The 22,704-nt window shown below is 46.3% G+C and overlaps 1 protein-coding gene across 1 annotated transcript in view; it reads left to right on the top strand.

Moving 5' to 3' along the window:
- The window catches only part of LOC105838663 (zinc finger protein chinmo), a gene marked incomplete at its 5' end in the record, with an annotated part of 36,480 nt that overhangs the window by 2,581 nt on the left and 11,195 nt on the right, over positions 1–22,704 (top strand). Inside the window, 4 exon segments of the mRNA XM_036289858.1 lie at positions 11,641–11,861; positions 12,245–12,633; positions 13,092–13,339; positions 13,460–13,756. Coding sequence (XP_036145751.1) covers positions 11,641–11,861; positions 12,245–12,633; positions 13,092–13,339; positions 13,460–13,756 — 1,155 coding nt within the window.

The raw sequence follows: 22,704 nt of genomic DNA, 5'->3' as shown, positions 1-22,704 counted from the left end.
TGTGGTGACCTCGGACTTCGGAACTCTGGAAATCCGGAGATCCAAGAACGTTGAAACGTAAGTTTTTAACGCTTCCTGGATTTGCGCGCAGGAATACAACACAATTTCTATTAAGAAAAATTGGGTCTATCGTTTTTATATGATCATTTATTTCCATGCCGTCATTCATTCGTCTTAATTGATAAGGATAAACGATTTTAATGGGACACGTGCAGTACATAATCGGCAAAACATCGGACGATCTAAACACTGCCTCGAGTAAACACTAATTTATCACGTACGGGACTGATATCTATTCGACGTACAAACTGGATAAGTATACCGCATAAAAGCGATAGTACTATCTCTTGCACTTGAGCCGTAAACGTACGAACTTATAGTAGGGCTAGTCAAGCAGCGAGCTACCTTCGCAACAGTTTTATTACTATTTTTCGTTGTTGCGATTCGTGTTGCATTATGAAGCGGAGTAGCCGATTATTAGAAGAAATTGCGTGGCAATTTTTTCATAGACATAGAAATGATAGAGCGAGCGTAAAGCGCGAAACATAAAGATCACTTGGAAAACGGTTAACGATGAAAGAGAGAAGAGACAATTGTCACAACTATCTTTTTTATATCTGATCTTTCTACTTGACATTAAACACGCTTGGTCTATTCTTATCGTTTATCTGAACTTTATAGAAATTTGCGTTAAAAAATTCCTGCCCTTTCCCCCTCTCTCTTTCTTACTCTCGCTGGACTATTTTTCTCAGCAGATGGACGAGCGAGGTCTGTGTTGAAATCGAACCAAGTTAAAGTTCAGTTCATGAGTATCGATTCGTGATAACCCTCGTTGGCTGCCCCCTCTGCTTTCGGGATCGCACTTCCGAGGCTCTCCTCACGTTTCGACGTCGATATTAATTCTACCACGTGTGCAACCGACATGCTGTCGCCATCCGGAGACGACCCGTTATCCAATCCCCGTCTAACGCTTTCACCTTGCGAGTCGCGTGCGCGTCCTGATTTACGAAAACCGCGATTGTGAACCGCGTTTTTAAGAAGATTAATGTGTGAGAGACAATACTTTCCTTCACATTGTGGAATAAATCGAAGTAAGGGATACGTTGTTTCTCATACGAAAGGATTAACAATTGCATCTCTGTATATTCAACGCTGTCTCTGAGCGTCGCTGAATAGCGTAAGACATGAAACTGATTCCTTTTCGAAAGGCCAAAGGGTGAAAATTTGAAAGGAAGCACGCGAGTGGGAAGGGTTCAAGGACGAGAGTCAGAGTCGGGAAAGGAGCGTCAAATCGTAGCGGCATTACGTAGAGGTGCGTTAGGCAACCGCCGAGGGCTTTGTAGGCGCACGCGCGCGCGCGCGCGCGAGCGAGCTGGTGTGTAAGTACACCCGCAAGTGCGTGTACGTAGGAAGCTGAAAAAGTAGGTCTTGGTTACAGTTAGATCTAACCGTCCTCTCTTCTTCGTGCTCGTCGCTCGTCGATGCACGCGGCGCGCGCTGAACGCACACCGGTAGAAATGTAGAAACGGGCCGTTTCTCCTCGGGAACCTTGACGGCGAATCGAGAATCCCGATCGAGAATCACGCTCGGAATTCACGAAAGAAGGGACGAGCGATATCACACCGAGAGATAGAAGGTAATCTCCGCGGGCCATCGATCGATCGATCTCTCTTTTCCGCAAGGGCGCCGCGGAATCAAATTGTTTTGTGATATCAATTTGCAACTAACAGTCGCGATATATCCTTATCAGAAGCGATCTTATATAAATAGATAAATGCTCTCACACATACGCACAATTCTACTTTTTTTCTATGCGTGTGATTGAAAAACACGGTGAGTAGTAGAACCACGCGTGTTTAGAAACTGTGTTAATCTCGAGTTTGATCGTGCGGAGGAATTGTATGTATACGCAAAGAAAAATTTATATTATTTAAGAATTACTATAGCAAATAGTGAGTGCGAAGGAATTATGAAAATTTTTGCTATGTTTTTTATTAAACTATCATAGTATTTACACTTCTTATGTTACAATTCTCTGAAATTTCTGGTCCGTGTATACTACTGAACAGGGAGAGAAAGATTTCTTTAAATTTAATAAACCGTTTCGACTATTCTAATAAATTTTACTAAAACTAAAGGAATATGTATAAAATTTATTAAAACTAAAGAAATATGTGCTTTGGAATAGTCGAACAAAACTGTTTATTAAATCTAAAAAAATCTTTCTCTCTGGGTACATAGTAATTTCTGATATAAAATTTTCTTCGTGCGGAGCATAAAATTAGAGCGTGATAAAATAACAAATTAAACATTGCATAAGCGGGAGCGCTCTCGTGTTATCAATAGCTTCACGTCGCCGACAACAGTTTCATCAAAACATTCAGGTGGCGAGTGCGCTCTGCGCGCGCGGCTCCACTGTTTGCCGTGCTATTAGCGCACGCGGCACCTCAAATTAGCGCTAAGAGGAAGCGCACAAGTCGGAAGTAGTACACGTATATATGTCGGGAAAAAGAGGAAGGCAATCGCCTATACACGCTCATTAGTGTCAATCTGTTATGAATCGTCGTCGCCGAACGATTACGTACTCACGTTCCATCGATCCGAAATGGTCATACGAATGGGCACCAGGAAAGCTACTCCAAGGTAACCGCATTCGTTTCCCCTTCTGAACGCGGGATATCGATCGAGACGTCGATAGGCGCCAATCGGCCCCGGGCTCTATCGGGCACTATTCGGCATGCATGCGTGTGTACGTGCGTGCGTGCGTGCGTGCGTGCGTGCGTTTGCTCGCTCGCGCGCGGATGTCCATGGCTCGCTGCGATAGCTAACAAACTTTACAAGCGGCGCGTTGAATTTAGGACCAGAGAGCCATGTATCTGTCCCCCACGCATCAGAGGCAGACGCGCCGAAACGCGCGTACACGCACACGCGCGCGTATGTGACATCGACGTTAGACAAAGACACTCGCGATGTTTCGCAAGTAGCTTAACCGTCTCTCGAGTCAGAAGCTCGTACGAACGATTGCGCATACATACATATATATATATATATATATATATATATATATATATATATATGCATGCAAATGACGGCGATATTCGTCGTTGGTTTCAAATTAGAATTCCGGCGCATAACTCACGCACGCCCTGCGTCCGCGGCTATGCGTGCCGCGCATCGCGCGCTCGCAGTTACGGTATCCGCGGCGTGCTGCAAGGCGACACGTGGAGCGTTAGAAACGGCATACACACACATACGTACCGTTTGCCCTCGGCCGTATTTGAAACCGCGGCTGTTCTTTGTACTGTCGTTCTAAGTGCGAGAAACCACGCTGCTCCGCCGTGAAATATTACGATCCGCACGTGTCACGGTTATCTTAAATATTACACTTATCCGGCGTTGCCTAGGTAACGGTATGGATTAGAGGAGTTTCCGCAAGATCCTCGAGGGTTACTCTGAAAATTACGATGTTTACCATTTTGGCGAGTTGCCACAATTTGTTGTAATGAATCGAATTTTCGAAATTACTGTGTGTACGCTCGAATAACTTTGAAAGAAAATTAAATGTCTAATGTCACGAAAATTTTAGTTGTATATTCGAACAGTTTTCCGAAACCATTAAAACTTCGGCATTTGAAAGACATTATTACAAATTTCATAGATAAATGTTATAAATTAAATTTAAAAAAGTTATAGTGTATCTACAGATTTATAAAATTTCATAAAATTTTATTTTAATTTTTAATACAAAAATTTTTGAAAATTTGCAATCATATCCTCTTGATCCTAAACGGTTGAAAATTCTGAAAAAAGTGCGAGATGCGGAAGTTTCAATTGTCTCAGACATCCGTTCGAATAGTCCATTCATGTTGTGTGAGAGAGTACGTATCCGTTTTCTGGGTCAGTAGGGCCTAGTGCAGCGCGATAAGGTAGTGCTCTCATTTTTTTTTTCTCAAGCGACGCGTTATCTGGGCGAGCCAAACACATTACGGGAATTAGGCCGTACTTGCGGTTCACGGCACGATTGGGTGTTGCAACAGCACCCGAACAGTAGCCGCGTGAAGTGACACGCATCGATGCTTGTCTGGCGTTCGCCCGTTCGCGTACGCACCTGCACACGCATTGTGCGTACGATTAAGCATTTCGTCAATCGATTACGGCCGGGTGGCCGCGGCGCGAGCCTGAATTATGTACATTCATGCAAGCCATGCATCCGGTAGTGATATCGCGAGATACTTAATATTGCATCCGCCCGTGGCGGATACCGTTTGCGGTCACGCGACGGACGTGTCCGCCGAAAAGATCCCTATTTCATTGGTTTGGTTTCAAAACCTCGCAGTAAACGTCAAAAGCAGAATCACATTATGTAAATGGAGCGAGAACTAAATATATTGAATACAGGAAATTTTTTATCAAAAATTATGTACGATAGTGCCTACGGGCCATAAAAAGAACTCTTAGAGAACTGTACTAAAAATAATGTAAAATATGTAAATATGTAAATAATGTAAATACTATGGCAATTCGATGAAAAACACAGTAAAGATTTTTATTATTCCTTCTGTGGTTCACGCTTACTGTTTATCATAGTAATTTTTGATATAAAATTTTTTTCGTATAAAAATGTCGGGTGCAGCATAAAAATTTCTAATACTTTGCAATAATAAAAATTAGTTATAATAAAAAAACCGTAGATAACGCGAGATAAAAAATCTGCATTTAATTCCAGCGGCAACAACCAACAACGGTTCAACGGTTAAATTTGTCACGTCAATTGTGTTTCTCCTCGCTTTTGGTTTTCTATGCCTCCGCATGAATGAGAGATGCCATTGAGTGCGTCAGTAACCTAAGTAAAGCGCACACAATGCGTGCGGTAATATCGATGTACTTCGGCGATAATAGATGAAAATGTTACCGAAAGATTCTAAAGTGGCTCGCGTGTGCAATTCAAATTTTTCACAAAGTGAAGTATATCTTCGACATCTCGGTGAGATACCGATCATAGTTTCACTCGTCGTTTCATTAACTGTATAATATTTTTTTTTTTTAAAGACGTACTCGTATTTATACAAAGATAAAAATAATTTCGCGTGGTGAAATGATAAAAAAAGTGGGGCTGCGATATCCGGAGGTTAAGTCACAGCTCATCTCGGAATAATAACTCGGTAATATCGCGCGAAGACCTCGGAGCTATCTCGCTATCTCGGACAAGCCGAGCCGAGAAGCCTCTACGCGCTGATGTTATTCTTACGTACGTCATCGCGGAATGCAAGGCGAAGCCACGGCGGTATAGTACGGCACGTAATTCAAAGAACCTCGGATGCGTGACCGAAGACTCCCCCCCCCCCTCTCCCCGAAGGGGGATAACCCGGAGGGAGGCAGGAAAAGAAGTTTCGTACGGCGAGTGAACGAACGCTCGCAAAAGTTCGCCGCGCTCGTGGCAAAAGTACACTTCCTGGAGTCAAGGTTAGCCGTTATAGCGAGCGCTCTGATGCAACAGGATTGTGCGGGCGTTGACTTCGCCCGCTTAGGGTCATCCTCCCCTCGTCCTTGTCCTCGCGTTCCTGCGTCACTGCTCGCGAAAGCTCGCGGGCACCGGGTGAGTGCACCAAGTGAATGACCGATTGAGAGATATGGAAACGTCGTACACTGAAGAGCTCGCGATTTTTAACGGACGACCGGTTACGTAAGTGTCCGGTCCGATATCGATGGACTTTACCTTAACTGACTATAAGTTCACTGGACCTTGTTATTTTTCGAATGATACTGGACATTTTCCAATTCTAATCGGCGCGGAAAATTTAAGAGAGAAAATTTTAAAAAGTCTAAGTAGTTCAAACTTAGTTTACGCGAGCGTAGAAATACGTGCATATATATATAGATCCCGGTGGTTAATGACTGTGTCAATCGGGCATTCACTTGATATACATATCCTCTTCTCGCTGGCCTTCTCTGGCCGGGTGGTCGGTGATCTTCTCGTTTCTTGGCTGAACACCGCGTGGCCTTCTCCGCCGTTGCTATTTCTATTACAAACATGTAATCCGGCCGGCCGCGTGCGTCGTTAAACGCGGAACTCGCTAGATCGCGGAACTGCGCGACGGACTTTTTTTCTCGCCGTACTTTGTTACGCTATAAAGATTAGGCTTTGCCCAACGCGAGATCGTTGCAAGAATGAAAGGCACGCGGCACGAGATCTTATCTCACTCGGCATTCTGCTGTATCGCAGAAAATAAAAATCGACGTGTTTCGCTTAGGACCTCTAAAGTTTTAGTAGCTCAAAACCGGTTCTTGAAGTAATCCTCGCTATTAAAACACAGCACGCTTTAATCGTTAGACTATTATGATGCAATTCGCGTCGCCTCCCTCGCCCCTTCCTCCCCCTCTTGCTTCCTCCCTTCCCCCGTGCTTGATTCCGTGTTTCGTCACGGTGTCACACTTTAATCGCATTCGAGGCGGACCGCAGTCAGCACAAAAGTCAACAACGTTAGATGCGTGGAGGTGCGGCCTAGTCAAGGCCTAGTTCGTTAGTATTACAAGGCGAGCGCGGAGTTACGAAAGCGCGGCACGACAGCACCCTTATCAGATTATTAGAGGCTTGCTGGCCGCGTTAATCTTCGGGCGGAAGAGCGCCGACGCCGAGGAGGAGATAAAGAGGCGGGATAACATTCTTCGGCGGAATAATATTCTCCGATGTGCTGCCGTGCAGGATAACGCGATGCGAGAAACGACGTATTAATTATGCGTACACGTCGTGCGTAAGAAGCGCGGGCGCGGTCGCGCTGATAAACCCGGATCGAGCTCGAAATCGCTCATCGAAAATGGGTCAACGACATCGGCGGTGAATTGCGCAACGTGCCGCGTGCGTGCATTTGCGCGCCCCAACGACGAGCGCTCGTGACCGTGAATTAGACGAACGACCGGAATTAGAAGCCGTTAGAGGTTGCTTTGTAAGCGCGCGGCATTATATTCGCACGGCGTGAGTTCCATCGTGGAACACTGATTATTATTCTCGCTCGTCGAAAATCGAATCATTGGCCAAGGCGGCGAGTCACCGTCCGACAGTTAATATTTTACATTCGGAAGATAATACTACCCTAATTGAGAAAAGAATGTATCGTTATCGCGTTTAAATGTTAATTGAACGCCACGGTCTTATTCTCGGCTGAATTGGGATGCGTTCTCATCCGCTTTTCTTCCGGCAACGGATTCCCACGAAATTCTCGTAACCCTCGGGTGAATTTTCGTGGAACAAAGATCACGCGCGTACGGTGCGGCGCGGTGGAGCTCCCGAAGCTTCATGGAGGAGAGGCTGCGAGCGAGAGAGGCCGATTTAACATTCACGGACAAAGAGACGCGCGCGCGCGCGCGTTCTTCGTCTATTTTCCGCGTGTGCTAAGCGTTGCTCTTCCTACGCTCCTCGGCGAGCGTGTGCGTCCGTCCGTATACACGCATACTCTCGCTGATTTATCGCAGGAGCAACCTCGAGATTCACGGTCGCCTCTCCACGTGTCGTTTCTTGCCCGTATCGCGATGCGTGTGTATGGTGCTCTCTTCTCTCCCCCTCCGCCCTCTCGTATCTTTTTTTTTTCTTTCGCGCTTTCGCCTTTGCTGTGCAACTATGTGCGAAGCGGATGGCCTTGGTCCCACGCGGCCATTGGCCGGGCCTAGAGGAAGCTCCGCACCACGATTGGCCTGTCATCTTTTCGTACGGGCGAAGTTGAAACCGAGCCGAGCCGAGCCGATACGATACGGCAAATACTATACATTCGCCCGAGCTACTACGCTCTGCATTGTCGGCCTTGACGGGGCATTGACCGTTGTTCCCTCTTCCTCCTTGGCCGCGTATTAGAGTTTTGTCTCTGCTCTAATCAAATCGGCGACCGCTCTTATCTGCTCGCGAAACTTGGATATCGCGAGCGCAACGCGTGTCGACAATCATGGGACGGACCAGCGCCTCGTAAATTTTCCGATTTGATTGAGAGAACGCGCGCGCAATATGGTCTTAATCTTTTTTTTTTTACTTTTTTAATAACAAAAAGTCATACCGAGAGTATCCTCATTTTATCCAAGCTTAAACGTCTCTCAATGACGTTCATTATATTTGTTACGTCGAGTTTAACCCAGGCGGAGTGGAGATTCCTCTCCTGTGGAGCCATTAAATTCACTCTTGTGAAGTTGTCCTTTGATAGATATCGCGGTAACTTTTACGACGTATCGGTCGCTGACATCGCCACGCGATTGACATTGAGTTAAGCCGGGTAATTGCCGGGTTCTTCACCTACGTATGTGCGTATTACACGCATTCGATCACGGTGCACGTACACAAGGCCCCCCGAATTATCGTTGCGTAGTAGGGGGAACGATGACCGTCGTGTAAGAGGCTTCGTCGAAAACCCTAACTCCCAAAGAGCTCTACCAGCTGGCCTTGGAATATGAATAGATTGCTCGCGAAGAGTGCATTGCACTGTTGCGTAACTACGCGTGTATTTTATTTGCAAGTTTCGTGACGGCAGTCACGCCGCCGGCAATCTCGCCTCTTCGTTACCCAATCCTCACGTAATCCCCGTGCGTCGTGGTGACAATATTTGCAACGTAATCTCTCAACTAACGCGCGTATACGAATAGGCGCGGATGCGATAACATTAGAAGCCCGCGGTGACTGCAGATAACGCCCGGCGTAGACATCTAATGAGATAATCTAACGACACGCACGTCTGTTGAATAAACACGAATAAATTTAACAATTATGCAGCTTCCATTTATTCACACAAAAATACGGCGCGTGTATGTCGCAGATAAGGAATATTTTTCTTCTCGTGCCGACGCCGTCGAGTCGCTATTATCGCTTATCCGCAATAGACAGCCTTCGCGCTACGACAGCGGGTGTTGCCGGCCGCATTCCAAATATAGTCTCCGGACTATGAACACAATATCTAAATAGATAAGTACGCGTGGACAACGCCGACAGTCGCTCGTGTGCTCTCTTTCTGTGCGTTATCTCTACCCGCTCATTCAGTAATAGCCAGTACTCTCGCCTCGCTCGGCGAGCCCGAGTCGATGATGACAACGGCGTCGCGGCCTGTCGTAAACACGTCCTCGAGGAGGCGCCTCCTCGCGCGCCCCGGCGTTACGCAACGTGTACGCGCCCCGCCGAAATTCTTTGCGACATTTCTGCATGCGGCCTGATAACGGGAACAACAACGCATGTGCGTGAGAAGCATGCCGCGGGCCCGACCCCGTCGGCGCGACGCGCCGCATTACATGGAATTTATTAATAGTCCCGGGACTATACGCCCATGAACTCTGCATACTTCATTATTTCCACAAGTGTGCCGGCGAGCTGCGCTACCGTCCATGTCTGTGTATCTCCGAACGCAGTTTGCAGATGTACTCGAGGGGAGACAGAGAGAGAGAGACCCGCGCACATCTTCGCATTACGAGCGACTGCCAGTAAATTTCGTACGGGATTAAAAATGTATGAACAATGACCGAGAACATAGACCGATAAAAATTAAAGCATAAAGATGGTTAATCAATTTTGTGCCTTTTCTTGTGTGATTTTATATGGATTTTTAAATTCTATAAAGAATCTGTTGCGAAAAATAATGCTTTGCAGTATTTCGGGAAAGAAAAATTTTTATTGGCATCATTTTTAGCTTCACTATTGTTACTAAATTAATGAACTTGAAAGTGTGTATAAAATCACGCAAGAAAGTCGGCAGAAGAGCTAGTCGTAATCAAGCAAATAAACTCATCTTAAAATTTGTCTGTTTAATCCGGTGAAATTTCTTTTAATGTTTAATTTTCTTGCTCTCACTGCACAATATTCGATACCTGTCTAGATTTTTTATATGATCGTCGATATGAGAAATGAAACGAGTTGCGAATCGTCCACTTACAGACACACGCGACTCGGCTATTGGCCCTTGCATGATAATGTATAATAATGAGCTGTATATTTGTTCCAAACACCTGTAACATGCATCTTACATTGGACAAATTAAAAGCGGAATTATTATAAAGCGATAATTAAAATAACGCGGTTATTAGCAGTAGTACGGAGAATTGTTTCTAGATCGAAATTCGATATCAAAGATTGTATTCGTTGAGTAAAGAGACACTGCCACTATTATATGCAAGGCAAGTTAAGGATCCCGACGTATTCTGACGAGCACCGCGGGTGAACGCGAGCTATCACAGTCGAGTCGTTGAATCGTCTATCATTGAATCCTCTCTTCTCCGGATACGCGGTAAATCCAATATTCGTCGGATAAGAGGTTTGAAATTGGGCTCAACGGGGAGTACACGGAAATATGATCCCGCGCTGGGAGGAGGCTCAAAGAGTTGGATACACTTTGTGTATCGGAGCCACTCGGAAAGACAGGTGCTTTGAGCCACCTGGTCCGTGCCCTCGTCACCTTCCTCCTCCTTTCTCCTCTCGCACTCGATTTCCTTATTCGGAGGAACCGATGAGACTTCTTCCCACATCCGTCTAAACGCACTTCAACGCTCTTTCATGAAACGCCTCGTTCACCTGATTCGCACGGAACCATCGCGGAATAATGAGGCGCGGAAAGAAGTAGCGCGAATAGTTCGATAACGAGCACCGTACACATTTACGTATGCAGCTAGTTTTCGTTAAAATTAAATCAGTCAAGAAATTTGAATGAATCAGAACAAAGTACTTTAGATCGAGTTAGATGTTACTTTATGAACATGATATACAACAAATATTTTTGAGAGTTTCTTTTAATCGTGCAGTGCTATTGTGAGTGAATTTTCAGTCAGGTGCTAATTCAAGTTTAGTACCGTTTTTGTTATTAAAATTTTGACAGTTTAAAATTATGTAACCAGTTTTAATTTTTTTATATTAAAGTTGTCTTGATTCAATTATTCTAATACACCTTATAATCCATAAGGTAGAAAAAATTTTAAAAATTCGTATTAACGTCAGAAAAATATAAGTAGCACTCTAGGGTTAAAGAAAAATTTTCCCACATGTTTAGCCGCGTCGCGGACGGATTTTTAATCGTGGACGGTCGGTTACAGTCACGGTTTCTTTTTTCCTTTTTACACGCAGCCGTTTCTAGATACCTCGCTTTACGTGCAGCGGTCGCCCGTGTCATATTACACGCCCGCACGCTGGCGGACGCGCATTATACTTGCGCGCGTGAATTACGAATTACGGAAGATCCGTGTCCGAAGATGACCTACATACGCAGCGGGCTGCGAGAAAGGGCATCGACGTCGTGCTCTAGCCTCGGTTCCTTTATGTCGCGTCGTAGAGAGGGAAATGGTGGGCCGGTTGAAAAAAAAAAGGGTTCGTCGGTCACCGGCTTCCTTTGCACGCTGAAATTCCCGCGCTCGTTCGCCGCGCGCGATGGCGCCCGTTTACATTGTAAGCCGTGAGAAAGAAAAGACCCGAGCATCTTGTGCATGCACCAAAAATTCTCGGGTTTGCTACGCGACGATTCGCGCGATTACTAATTTATTCTGCGATACGCTTTTAATTTGTTGAGCTATTCAAAAACAAATCGGCGATGACTCGTCGAACGTTTACTTTTGACAACCGTATGTTGGCAACCAGTCGATCTTCTTACACCGCTTACATTTTGAAGGCAATGCATCATATTTGTGTTACAGGAGTTACGTTCAAGGCGCACAGGCTAATCCTCGCGGCATGCAGCAAGCACTTTCAGGAGCTTTTTGAAGGAATGCCGCCTTCTCCCGCGGGATTGATCGTTATTCTCGATGGGACGAGTGCCCACAACATGGCGTCCCTCCTCGAATTCATGTACCGTGGAGAGGTACATGTGTCCCAGGAATCCCTCAGCTCCTTCCTCAAGGCAGCTGAATGCCTTCAAGTACGTGCCTGTCTCTTTTTCCGTAAATAATGACCCTGAATAATGTTCCCCCCCGAATAATTGTACACGTGGCGTGGCGCCCCGACGCGCCTAAAGTCTATATGTCATTTGCGTCGTGGAAGCTCGAGAGGAGTCAAATCATTTATCAGGCCCTCCTCGAAAATGCGCCATTGAATTCTGCGTATCACATGCTCGACATTTTCAAGTATTTACAAAAATGCAAAAAAGCATGATCTTACTTGATATACATGACATTAGTTACGCGGAATTCTTATCGATCTCAGATGTGATAAATGTTTTTATAATTCTCTAAAATTATTTTTGACAATATTTTTCTAAAATATATATACATTCATTTTTACGCACAATTCTCGCAAATCCAGGTTAAGGGTCTATCGATCATTGAGCACGAGAAACTGGCGGTGGAGCAGAGGCACGCCGCGGAGGGCAGCAACACCTCCGCGGATGCTGAGAGCAACAGCGGTGGCGGGGGCAACGGAGGCAACGGCGTCGGCGGCGGCGGCGGCGGCGGCGGCGGTGGCAATGGTAGCGTCGGAGGTAGCGTCGGTAGCGGTAGCGTCGGCGGTACCATCGGCAACGGGGGCGGCGGTGGTGGCGTCGCTGATATGAGCGACATGAGCGAGTCGGGTGAAGCCACCATGGTCAAGAATATCATGAAGAGAACCGCGTCGTCGCCCCCTCCGGAGTACTCTATGCCCAACGTGTACTCCAGCTCGCACTACTACGACAGCCCGCCGAAGAAGCTGATGAGGTGAGGACCTTTCTGGTGGCGAGGTGCCATAAATACCTTTTATGCGCGATCTCTCTATCGTTCTAATGGCTGCAATGACGGATGTGACAGTCCGCGAATCCGGCAGAGCGATAAACCGTTTACGAAACGGTTGTTTTGACCAAGCGACATTTCTTTACGATCTTTTTACGATTTTTTTTTTTGTTGGATCTTTATCTCGGCTTGTCGAAATATTTCATTTTTCGATGAAATTAGTTTTTCGCCGAATCGCGAGTTCATGTGTTACGTAAGTGTTACGCGAGTCAGAAGAGCATGTAATCTTTCAACGAGCTTAGACGCTCTTTCATTCGCGCTGCACTGATTCCCCTCCTCCTTATCGTATTATGTGCGTGTTTACCAAATATTCGGGCCGTGTTACGTGTTTCTGCCGATTCACTCGCCGCGTAACTTTTTGTAAGCTACGGCCGTCGTATTTTTAGATCGCCGAGCGACGTCGATACGCTGGGAAGAGCGAGCGTGTTGCGCGACGGCGCTGCCTTCCGACCGGCGTCCGCCCCGCATCCACTCCTGTTGGAGAACCACTTTTACCAACCGTTCACTCATCCCTCCGAACCTTCTTTGCATCCCCACACCGCGCCACACACGCCCACGGAATTGGAACAGCAGTTGGAACGAGCGCGGTCCGAGGAACGCAGCAACTGTGATCTCAAGGAAAACGTTGCCGAAGGTGAGAGAGATGTTCAATAAAAACGGATGTAAAATCGAAAAGTTTCCTCTCCCTCCTCCCTTCCCCCCTTTCTCTAACCGGATTCGCAGATAGATATCTCGATCTCGCGATTCTTCGCAGATCTTCGAATAAAACAGGAGCCAATGGAGTTGACCGATCGGGAGAGGACGGAGAAGCTGGCGGAGAGATTGTCGAGGCGGGATGACGAGGTTTATCCCGGACGGAGGTTTGACGCGGGCTCGTACAGACCGAACTCGGATCATCTGTCGCACGGTGCACAGCTGGGTCCGACGATGGTCCCGATGCCGGCGGCTCATCCGCCGACTCCCGATCAGAGTCCCGCCGCGCCTACCACGCCCGCCTCTATGTGGAACATGAAGATCAACAAGGCCGCCACTGTCTCTACTGTCGACGGCGGTGAGTGCCATCCATTGTTTTTTTTTTCATCTATCGCGAGATACGTATACTTACTGGCGAGGCGGCGCGGTTACAATTTTATAATGATTCGGCCAGTGGCCGCGCGTACGAAATGCGACACGGTAATGCGTTGGATCGCGAAACCTTCGCAGGCAACAGATAACGACGCAGCTAAGTCTATTGACACGTGGAACCAAGGATAATGTACCGAGTGAACGGGCACATGAGCCCGAACCGATGAGTAGAACCTTGCAAGTTTGTTGAACTCCCGTGCGCGCGCGCGCGCCCGCGTTCGCACACGTGTGTCTTGATTCATTGCCAAAATATACAGCGTGAATGATTAATTTTCTTGCACGCGCGCGTTACGATCGTTTTGGAAAATTAGATTTCACGACCTAAAAAAAAAAAAAAGAGAGAGAGAGAGAGAAACGGGCGCGACATTCAACCGGCGGGCGATTTGATTGAGCGACGTGTTGCTCAACGAGTTCTCACATACGGCGGAGCGTTCTAGATATCCGATAGACATTATCTGGCTCTAACAAGCCGGGTGGAAGGCCTTCTGGCTCCGGAGTTACAAAATGCACGGGCGTTGCATCATCGCGGCTGCACGTGGAGCCTGACCGCGGATGTTGCAACTGCCGCGTTTCTCTCATCCTTGTGACCATTCTCTCCTACCGTTTTTCTCCCCCGTTTCATCTCTCGGGCGGCGAGAGATAAAACGGTGCATCGTAAAAAGAGGCTCGCTACGCGTTGTAAGGCGCCGCCTGATGCTCTCTCTCTAACTGTCCCCTCTCTTACGAATTTTTCGAACGGATTCGAAGTGAATTTGGAATCTTCCTTCTCGTTCGATTTCTTAAGCTCTCGAAGGGTGAAGGGAAAAACCGATTCCAGACTGATCGAAGAATTTATAGCCGGCAGATAATGCGACACGGGCGTTTTCGGGACGGTTTTCGTGTAGATCTTTTTTCGTCCACGTGTACGTCAGTCTCCGCTTCGGCGACGCTCTAACGTGCAGAAAGAGAAAGCGACGACGCCGTACGTGGATATACCTGGATTTACCGAGTCTCACCCCGTCCGTGCCCCGGGACAGAGTGATGCCTTACGACTTGCCTTCACGGTGTGAACAAAGTGTACAAAGAGGATGCAGGCGACGGTGCAGCCACTGGGAACATCTTTTGCTCCGGCGAGCAAATCACCGAGCGTGACGCTACGACGACGCCACGTGAAACAGGGGCGCGGACCGGCGCCGGCCACCAACACCGACGTTCGGCTCGACGTCGGCGTCGGCGTCGCGACGGCCGTGTGCCATCGCGGATGACACCCCGACCATTTTTAATCGCTCGCTCGGCCGCTCGCTCGCTCGCCCGCCCGCCGCAAAGAAAGTAACGAAGCGTCAACTAATGCAACGGTTATTGACATTAGGCCCGCAGAGGAGAAAGAGCAAAGAAACGGGAAGGACGGGAAAGGCGATCCGTGCATGTTAAACGTGCTCAAGGAAGAGTGAAAGAAGCCCGCTGATAGGCGGAGGAAGCTATTTATTAATGTACCAAAGTTCGGGGCGCCCATGCGGTCATCTCGAGAGCCTTCCTTTGCACTTTCAGCCACGTTACACGGAGATTTTCAAAGATGCTCTGAATGTATATTAAAAAAAAAAAAAATTAGATTATCGTTGCTGCGCCACGAATGTGACGCCGAGACGAGATGACATTGAAACAGAAAGATTTTGCTGAGGCTCAAATTATTCAAAAGTCGTACGAACAGAGACGCAGGCGCGCGATGAATCTTTGAAGAGATTTGTTGTAAAAAAAAATTAGGTGAGACAGATGGGGGCCACACTTTATTGCGTTAATGTAGGTGTGACCGCGGCAAGAGTGGTTCTTTGAAGCTCTCGTCGTGTGCGAAGGAATGTGGCGAGAGAACCGCGCGGTGAAAAAAATCGTGACCGCCGCATTGTTGAGTTATTCTATCGGGAGTACAGTTATGCTCACCGAGAGCTCGCCGTTAAAACGTTACTTTTTGTTAGATCCTTCGCGAAGAGTCGTTAGAAACCGCGCCGCTTCGCCGTTCCCGATCATCACCTCGACGTGGAATTTATGTGGCATCGCAGTGTGCTATTGCGCAAGCAAGCTATTTGGCAAAGAGAAAAAAAACCAATCCGTGAGGTGTCCTCGCGTGTCCATAAGATTTGAATTTTATGGAATCTTCTCAAGCGGCCCCCGAATTAGAGTCACTTTTTATTGCTTTTCGCCCGTGAAATGGCGTCTTCTTAAACTTCTACGTGCTCGGTAGATGACTGTCTGTATTGCACGGGAGAGACGGTTTTGCTCGAGTATCGTATAAAAAATTTAGCTGGATACACACGTAGATTTGAAAGTGATTTGTTAGATCATTAAAATTATTATATAAAAGACGTCACAAGTGTGAATAATGCAATTAAGTTTTAGCATTCTATCACAGTTTGAGCATTCCTACGTAATTATTTGAATGGAGACGTGAATTGATGATTCGATATAAAAAGCATCGCCGTGAATAAAAACCTCTGGTAAAATTATCTTTCGAAATATTAGGTACTTTGATTATTTGAAGAAAATACGTAGAGGCTACTTCGTATTCCTTTTAAGTCGTGACTTTTGACTTTTGCCGCTGATTACATTCTGAAGAACGAACGGCAAATGAAAGTTATAACCTTTTTATATACATCATACGAGATCATCGAAATTAAACTACAGAAAAAGAAAGCATCCCACGATCATAAGACTGTACACCTTTTTTTTTTCTTTTACGTTTTCTTTTTCTAACGTCCACAGTACTTTCTCTTAAATTCCAGAATACCTTCTCTCGACTTTCTATTACGAGTACGAACTTTGTAAAATGGCTGAATTAACATTGCTCAATATTGCATGATTGTTTTGCATAAAAAAAAAAGAATTGATTTATAAAGGTTGCCTATTTACATATTTAACAGAAATTTCTAAATTTACTATTATACGATTGTAAGAGTTATTAATCAAACAAGTCACATTTATTCGATGTGCGAAAGATATACGTGCACCGTGACGATGCAACAGCATGATTCGAAAATGTCTGGCATGGAACAAAATTCATTATTATTTTATTCCGAAGTTCTCGTTCTGCACTTGCAACGACGACGACATGGTAGCATCACTTATTTATGCTTCTGCCATCGCGAGTAGCTCGTAACTTATGCAGTCATGGCAATTACCGCTCGCGCGAGCAGTGGAAAGAAATGGCGAAATAGTTGGACGACATACGAAATGACGCGGAAAGTGAAAGCGCTCTTTCAGAGAGGGGGGAGGACTAAATGCGTTTTTTTTTTTCCTTTCGCTTGCATCAGTTTGTTCCGTCAAAGCAGAGAATACGCGATGTTGTTGCTTAATCTGGTCTCTCGCTACCTGGTAGCCCTTCGCAAGATGGAAACGACGACACGCGAGAGAGAACTCCCATCCCTCGCTCGCTTCTAATTCGCCCCCGCTAAATTATGAATGAAGCTTCGTGCGAGGGAGGAAGGAAGGATAGGGGTAGTGCAGTTGCATCGGCGGACACGTGCGGGTTCGCACACAGGTGCATGTCGTCGTCGACCGGCCGGCCGGCCCTCGTCTTCCCTCGGCCGATTATTTCTCCTTTCGCTCTTTCCCTCCCTGTCTGCTTCTTTTTTTTTTCTATCTCTCCTTGCAGGAGAAGACCCTGCAACCCTTCTGCAATTTCGCGCGCGTGCCTCGTAAAAGTTTCAGCCAGGCGTGCGACGAAACTCCGGCGAGAAAGCTCGTGGCAGCACAAGCGGCGACTTGCTTAAACATTAATTCGTCATTCCCGAGTATTAATTCCACGTGCGCCGTTGCGGTCTACGACTCTACGTCATTTGGCTGGACGACGATCTCGCATCGCCGCGGTAAGCACGGAGGGTTTGCTTGACGGAGGGAAACATTGTAAGCGATTGCGTGGAGTCACGAGAGAAATCATTATTATCGATATAAGTGGAGGAGTATTTTTTTTCTCCTGATGGAAAGCTATTTTTCAATCCGGGAACGCATTATACTTCTCGTCTGAAAAATTTTCTGATATTAATTTAATATTTAATTCTTTTTCGTCAAAATTCCAAAGAGATATTTATGAAATTTTCGTACTTAAATTTGATCGACGTTATTATTATGGTTACATTGAATGATTTTTCGGCGCCCTTCCCGTTTCGCATGCACGCGAGTTGCCATTACGTAGCATTTAAAAGAGAGGGCCGGCTCATTCGGCTGACAGGTTCTTAGAAGCGATTAGATATAATTCAGCCTTGCCGCGGCGTTCTATCGCCGTCACGAGACCTTTCATCGCCGAAAATCGTTGCACAAGAGGAATGCGAGACCTTCGCCCGTTACGTTGCGGCACTGCGTCGAAAGTCGTGCAACCGTCGCGCACCAGCTTTCCTTCCTACGCAGCAACGCCGATTAGGCGCCCGAAATCCGGTTACGTCAGGGCCTTGGAACAGTGTAAAATTAAATGCACGTCCTATTTTTATGCCCGCAACTCGCAACGCGGATTAGTCAACTCGTGTATCGGCGAATACATTATATTCCCCACTGTGCCCCGTTATCATTGGCGAAATAATACGGAGCAAATCTCCCGGGTTCCGATTTGTACGATCTTTAACTTTGAACGGATTTTCATTTTTATTCGCGATGCGAACTCTGAAATTGAGCCGATCAACCGCGCCCTTTTGTGCACGGCGATAAAGGTAGCTATTTTCGAGACGTGAGAAAATAGCGGGTTCCCTCCGAAGACAAGGCAGCAGATCCCTCGTGAGTTATGGGTTTAGGCTGTTTGGACGTTCCCGGGAGAGGATGCGAAAGGCAGGCGGCTATGTGTGTCACGGCCAGGCGCGGTGTTTTAGAAAGAGAGTTAGAAGAGCATGAGTCGGCCGTTCTATTCGCTGCAAATTATCTTCGTAGAAGAAAACGTCCGTTTCACGCGTTCGCGGTAGGCATCCTAAAACACGTCGGCACGATCCTCCCGGAGAAGACGTGAAAGGCATCGCCATTCGAGCGAAAATAAGTCGCGAAATTTTTGGATCTGCTACAAAGGTGTGGACATTTTGTAGAAACACGGAGGGATTATATATATATTCGCGTGCTCGAATCTATCGACATTCCCGGATATCTGGCGTAGCGTTTGACGAGAGTGTGAGACATAGAAAACGACGTGACAGACACGTCCCCACGTGTACAGTTCGTATTGATCGGGGACGATGGAGTATGCGGTAGAATCGCAGTAACCTGAATTAGAGGCCAACTGCGGCCTAAAATTGTTCGATTACTTCGTAGATTGCACGAAATTATTATCTGCCCTTCGTATAGCGGCGGGCATTTATTCGACAAATAAGCCGTATCTCACTCCACGCGACAATAATGGTGATGTAGTTATCGTATAGTTATCAAGGAGACAAATTCCATATATTGAACGATAATCTTCACCCAAATCCGCTGGATCGATTTATCGATCGAAAATTACAGTATCGCGGAATTCGCGGCTTAATTCTGTCGTGCGTCGGCTCGCGAGAGAAACTCGAAGTATTAAATTACTTAAATGTAAAGAAAAACAGCGGCTTTCATCAAACGATCGCGTGACTTATTTGCCTCCCTCGACGTCATTTCGAACTGTACACGGAGAGAATTTTCTCATAAAATTTACCCTCAAAATTTGGTAATTGTGGGATAATGTGTGACCTCGAGGAATTTTACTATACTTCATAATAAAATGTACTAAAAGTATAGTAAAATTCCTTGAGATCACACATTATCACACAATTACAAGATTTTGAGGGTAAATTTTAAGAGAAAATTATCTCCGTGTACAATATTTTTGTGCGTAACCACTCTTTGCGCAACTATAGAATAACAACTTCATATCTAGACGCGCATTATACTTAATCGGGAAATCGAAACGGGTTATGCCATGCGTAAACGGAGCTTATCAGTGATGTCGTAACGATTGCAACGATTGCACGTAAGCGCTTCTCAGTAGGTCGATGCGCAGAAATGGCGGCGGCGAGGCGGAGGGCAGGGGGTGAGCGAGATACGATCATTTGTGGCTGGCCCGTGATAACGCCCAATCTTGATGTCGCACACACGCACACACATACGCGCGCGCACAACGAGCTCTTCGCGTTTTCGTGGGGCCAAACATCAAAAACTTCACGTACTGCACGTATTGTTTCGTCACGCGCGCACGTACATGTACATGTAAATCGTAGTACACACGTACAGCACGCTGTTAACCACCGTTAGACCACCGGATACGATAGAAGGAAGGAGGGAAGGAGCGAGAGAGACGGAAAGAGGGAGTCCGCGGGCACACACAATGCTGAATTCGGGTCACGAAATAATTCATGATAAGCCATTGGAGCACCCGCTCGTTATACGAGCGACCTGATAAATGAGGCATGGAACGCAATCGACAAAAAAAAAAAAAGAAAATACACATACATACAGAGAAACAAGGAACACGCGCTCATTTTCTCTTGAAGGTCTTGTTGTTTTTCGTGAGACAGAACGTGATACATCGCGCTTTGACGTAACGCGGATGTGTGCGTACGGACGTATGGATATGCATTATTGAGCAGAATAATGACTGTCAACGACGTACATGATGGACGCGGAATCGTTGATAAACGACGTGCTGCCACGAGCGAAGATTACTTATATATGCGATGGGGCCGGAACGACGTAGTTACGATTGAACTCGGAGAGATTAACGCTAATTAAATTAGGAAAATAATCCAAGAAATGGTAATGGACGGCAATTTTCGAGGAAGGACTCCACGAAACGCCACAAACTGAACGCAAGTCTCTATACGCTTCCCGATAATTTGCGGAGCGGTTTCTGAAACGTTGACGAATGGCCCGAAAATGTTGTGTAAAAGGCACGTGAGAAAAAACGCACTTTGCACCGGAGAATGCTACGTTCAATTAAAGCGGGGAATTTACTCATGCCTTTCGGCTCGCGGTATGTGACAATGGATCTCATTTGCATAATGTTATGCTCGCGTACATTTCCGTATGTTTAATGATCGTGACTACCACGTGGGCAATTAACGGAACCGCTTTCGATGGAAATACTAGAACTCATTTCGATTATTCATCGTGCACTAAAAGCGTGTACAAATGTTACAACGGGAGAAATTGCAACTACCTTTTTCGGTTTCGTATTGGCTATTATTTTCTTTTAAATAATTTTTAATTATCGACTTCGCTTATCCGCAATCGTTGTAATTACCTTCTCGCGATTTTTCTTCGTTTCGTCGTAGTTTATATTATATGAGGCTGGATTTGCAGAAGCCCGGACAAAGCATCGTCGATAGTCGCGGCCATAAATTTTTCATTCATTTTCATTAACCATCGCCCACCCTTTGGAGGGTCGAATTTTTTGTCGTCGCGGGTGCGCGCGCGACGCATTTTTTTCGTGCTTCCTCCGTACGGACGAGAACAAAATAGCCGGACTGTAGCCCCCTCCGAAACCCTTCCCCTCACCCCCTTTTCGCGAGCTTTATTACCATACTCCCCGTACCGGCAGGTTCGAATAAAACAACGAGCGCGACCGTCCTGCGAACCGGCTTGTGCGTTACCCTCCGCCCACGCACAATGTGCGTAACCCTATCTTCGCTGAATATCCTCTGTTCCGCGTCGCTCTCTCTCCGGTCCAGGTTTTCCTATACAAAGAACAAACGTTGCCCGGTCGCGAGCGGGCGCGCGTCTTCTTTCTCCGTCTTTCTTATCGTCGTTGCATCGCGCGTGAGAAGAGGGAACCGCAGCTCTCGAGAGACCGGTAGAATGGGCCAGGTCTCACGCGTGTGCGCGCACGCACAACCGGCATTATGTATTCCACAAAATAAAATTTCTATCTCTGCTTTAATAATAATAATAATCTTTTCGCGGTTAATTAATTTTTGCTTCGTCTTGGGTAAAACTTTGGCCTGAAAAAAAAAAAAAAACACATGTATTCGTCGAAAATGGACGTGGAACATCCGGCCGGCGAGCTCCGCCGAAATTCGTGCGACGAGTACAACGCGCTAACGGCGCCGTTTCGGTGCACGGGCATAGAAATTAGGCCCGCGATGTACGCACGCTCACGCGCCTCATGCGTGTTGCACGACGCATCGCATGCGCTGCGTCATTGCGTGAGGTTCGCGACGCGCACGCAGGATAGCGCCAGTTGCTCGACGCCCAGGCGCGTATATTTTCGTGACAGGGAAGGTGGGGGTGAATCGCCAAATTGAGCGGGTGCTCAGGCGTGGGTGCAAATTTACTGCACCACCACCACCACCACCACCATCATCACCATCACGTCTCGCGACTTTGCTCGGAGAATTCGTCATAGCCGATTACTACGCCGCTTCTTTTCCGGCGATATTCTTTGCACTGATTGTGAGACACACGACCGACCGTTCATCGTTTTTATTAGTGGCTGTGATTTAAATCGCGTCCAATAAATAGCAGTATAAAACATATTGCGCAATATTATGACATGTTGTGTAGGAACAAGAACGTGCAAATAATATTAATGTTCTTCTGGACGTGATTTAAATAAAATAAGAATTATGTCCATTTCCATCAGTGCAGATTACCATTGATCTCGGTTCATATATACATTCTTTATCCTCTTCTATAATAGATCTTTATTTATATAATTTTCACCATATATGTTAGAGAGTGCTTATGGAAGTCAGTATAATGTAATACTAAATGGTATTAAATCTATATTTTTCGGAATGTGGAAACGCGAACATTAGTCCTTCTTATAATCGAGAGGAAATCGTAATAAAATTTTGCGAGAATAAAATTCTGTATATTATTACCGTAATGTCCTCTCTCAACAGACTGCGAAATTTACCAGCGTCAGGAGAGTGAAGTAGAAATATGATAGTTATTTCTGCCACTTTACGC

This window comes from Monomorium pharaonis, chromosome 7 (assembly GCF_013373865.1).
Source record: "Monomorium pharaonis isolate MP-MQ-018 chromosome 7, ASM1337386v2, whole genome shotgun sequence".
NCBI lineage: Eukaryota > Metazoa > Arthropoda > Insecta > Hymenoptera > Formicidae > Monomorium > Monomorium pharaonis.
The sequence above is the reverse complement of the archived record's forward strand: the minus strand, read 5'-3'. Positions and strand labels throughout refer to the sequence as shown.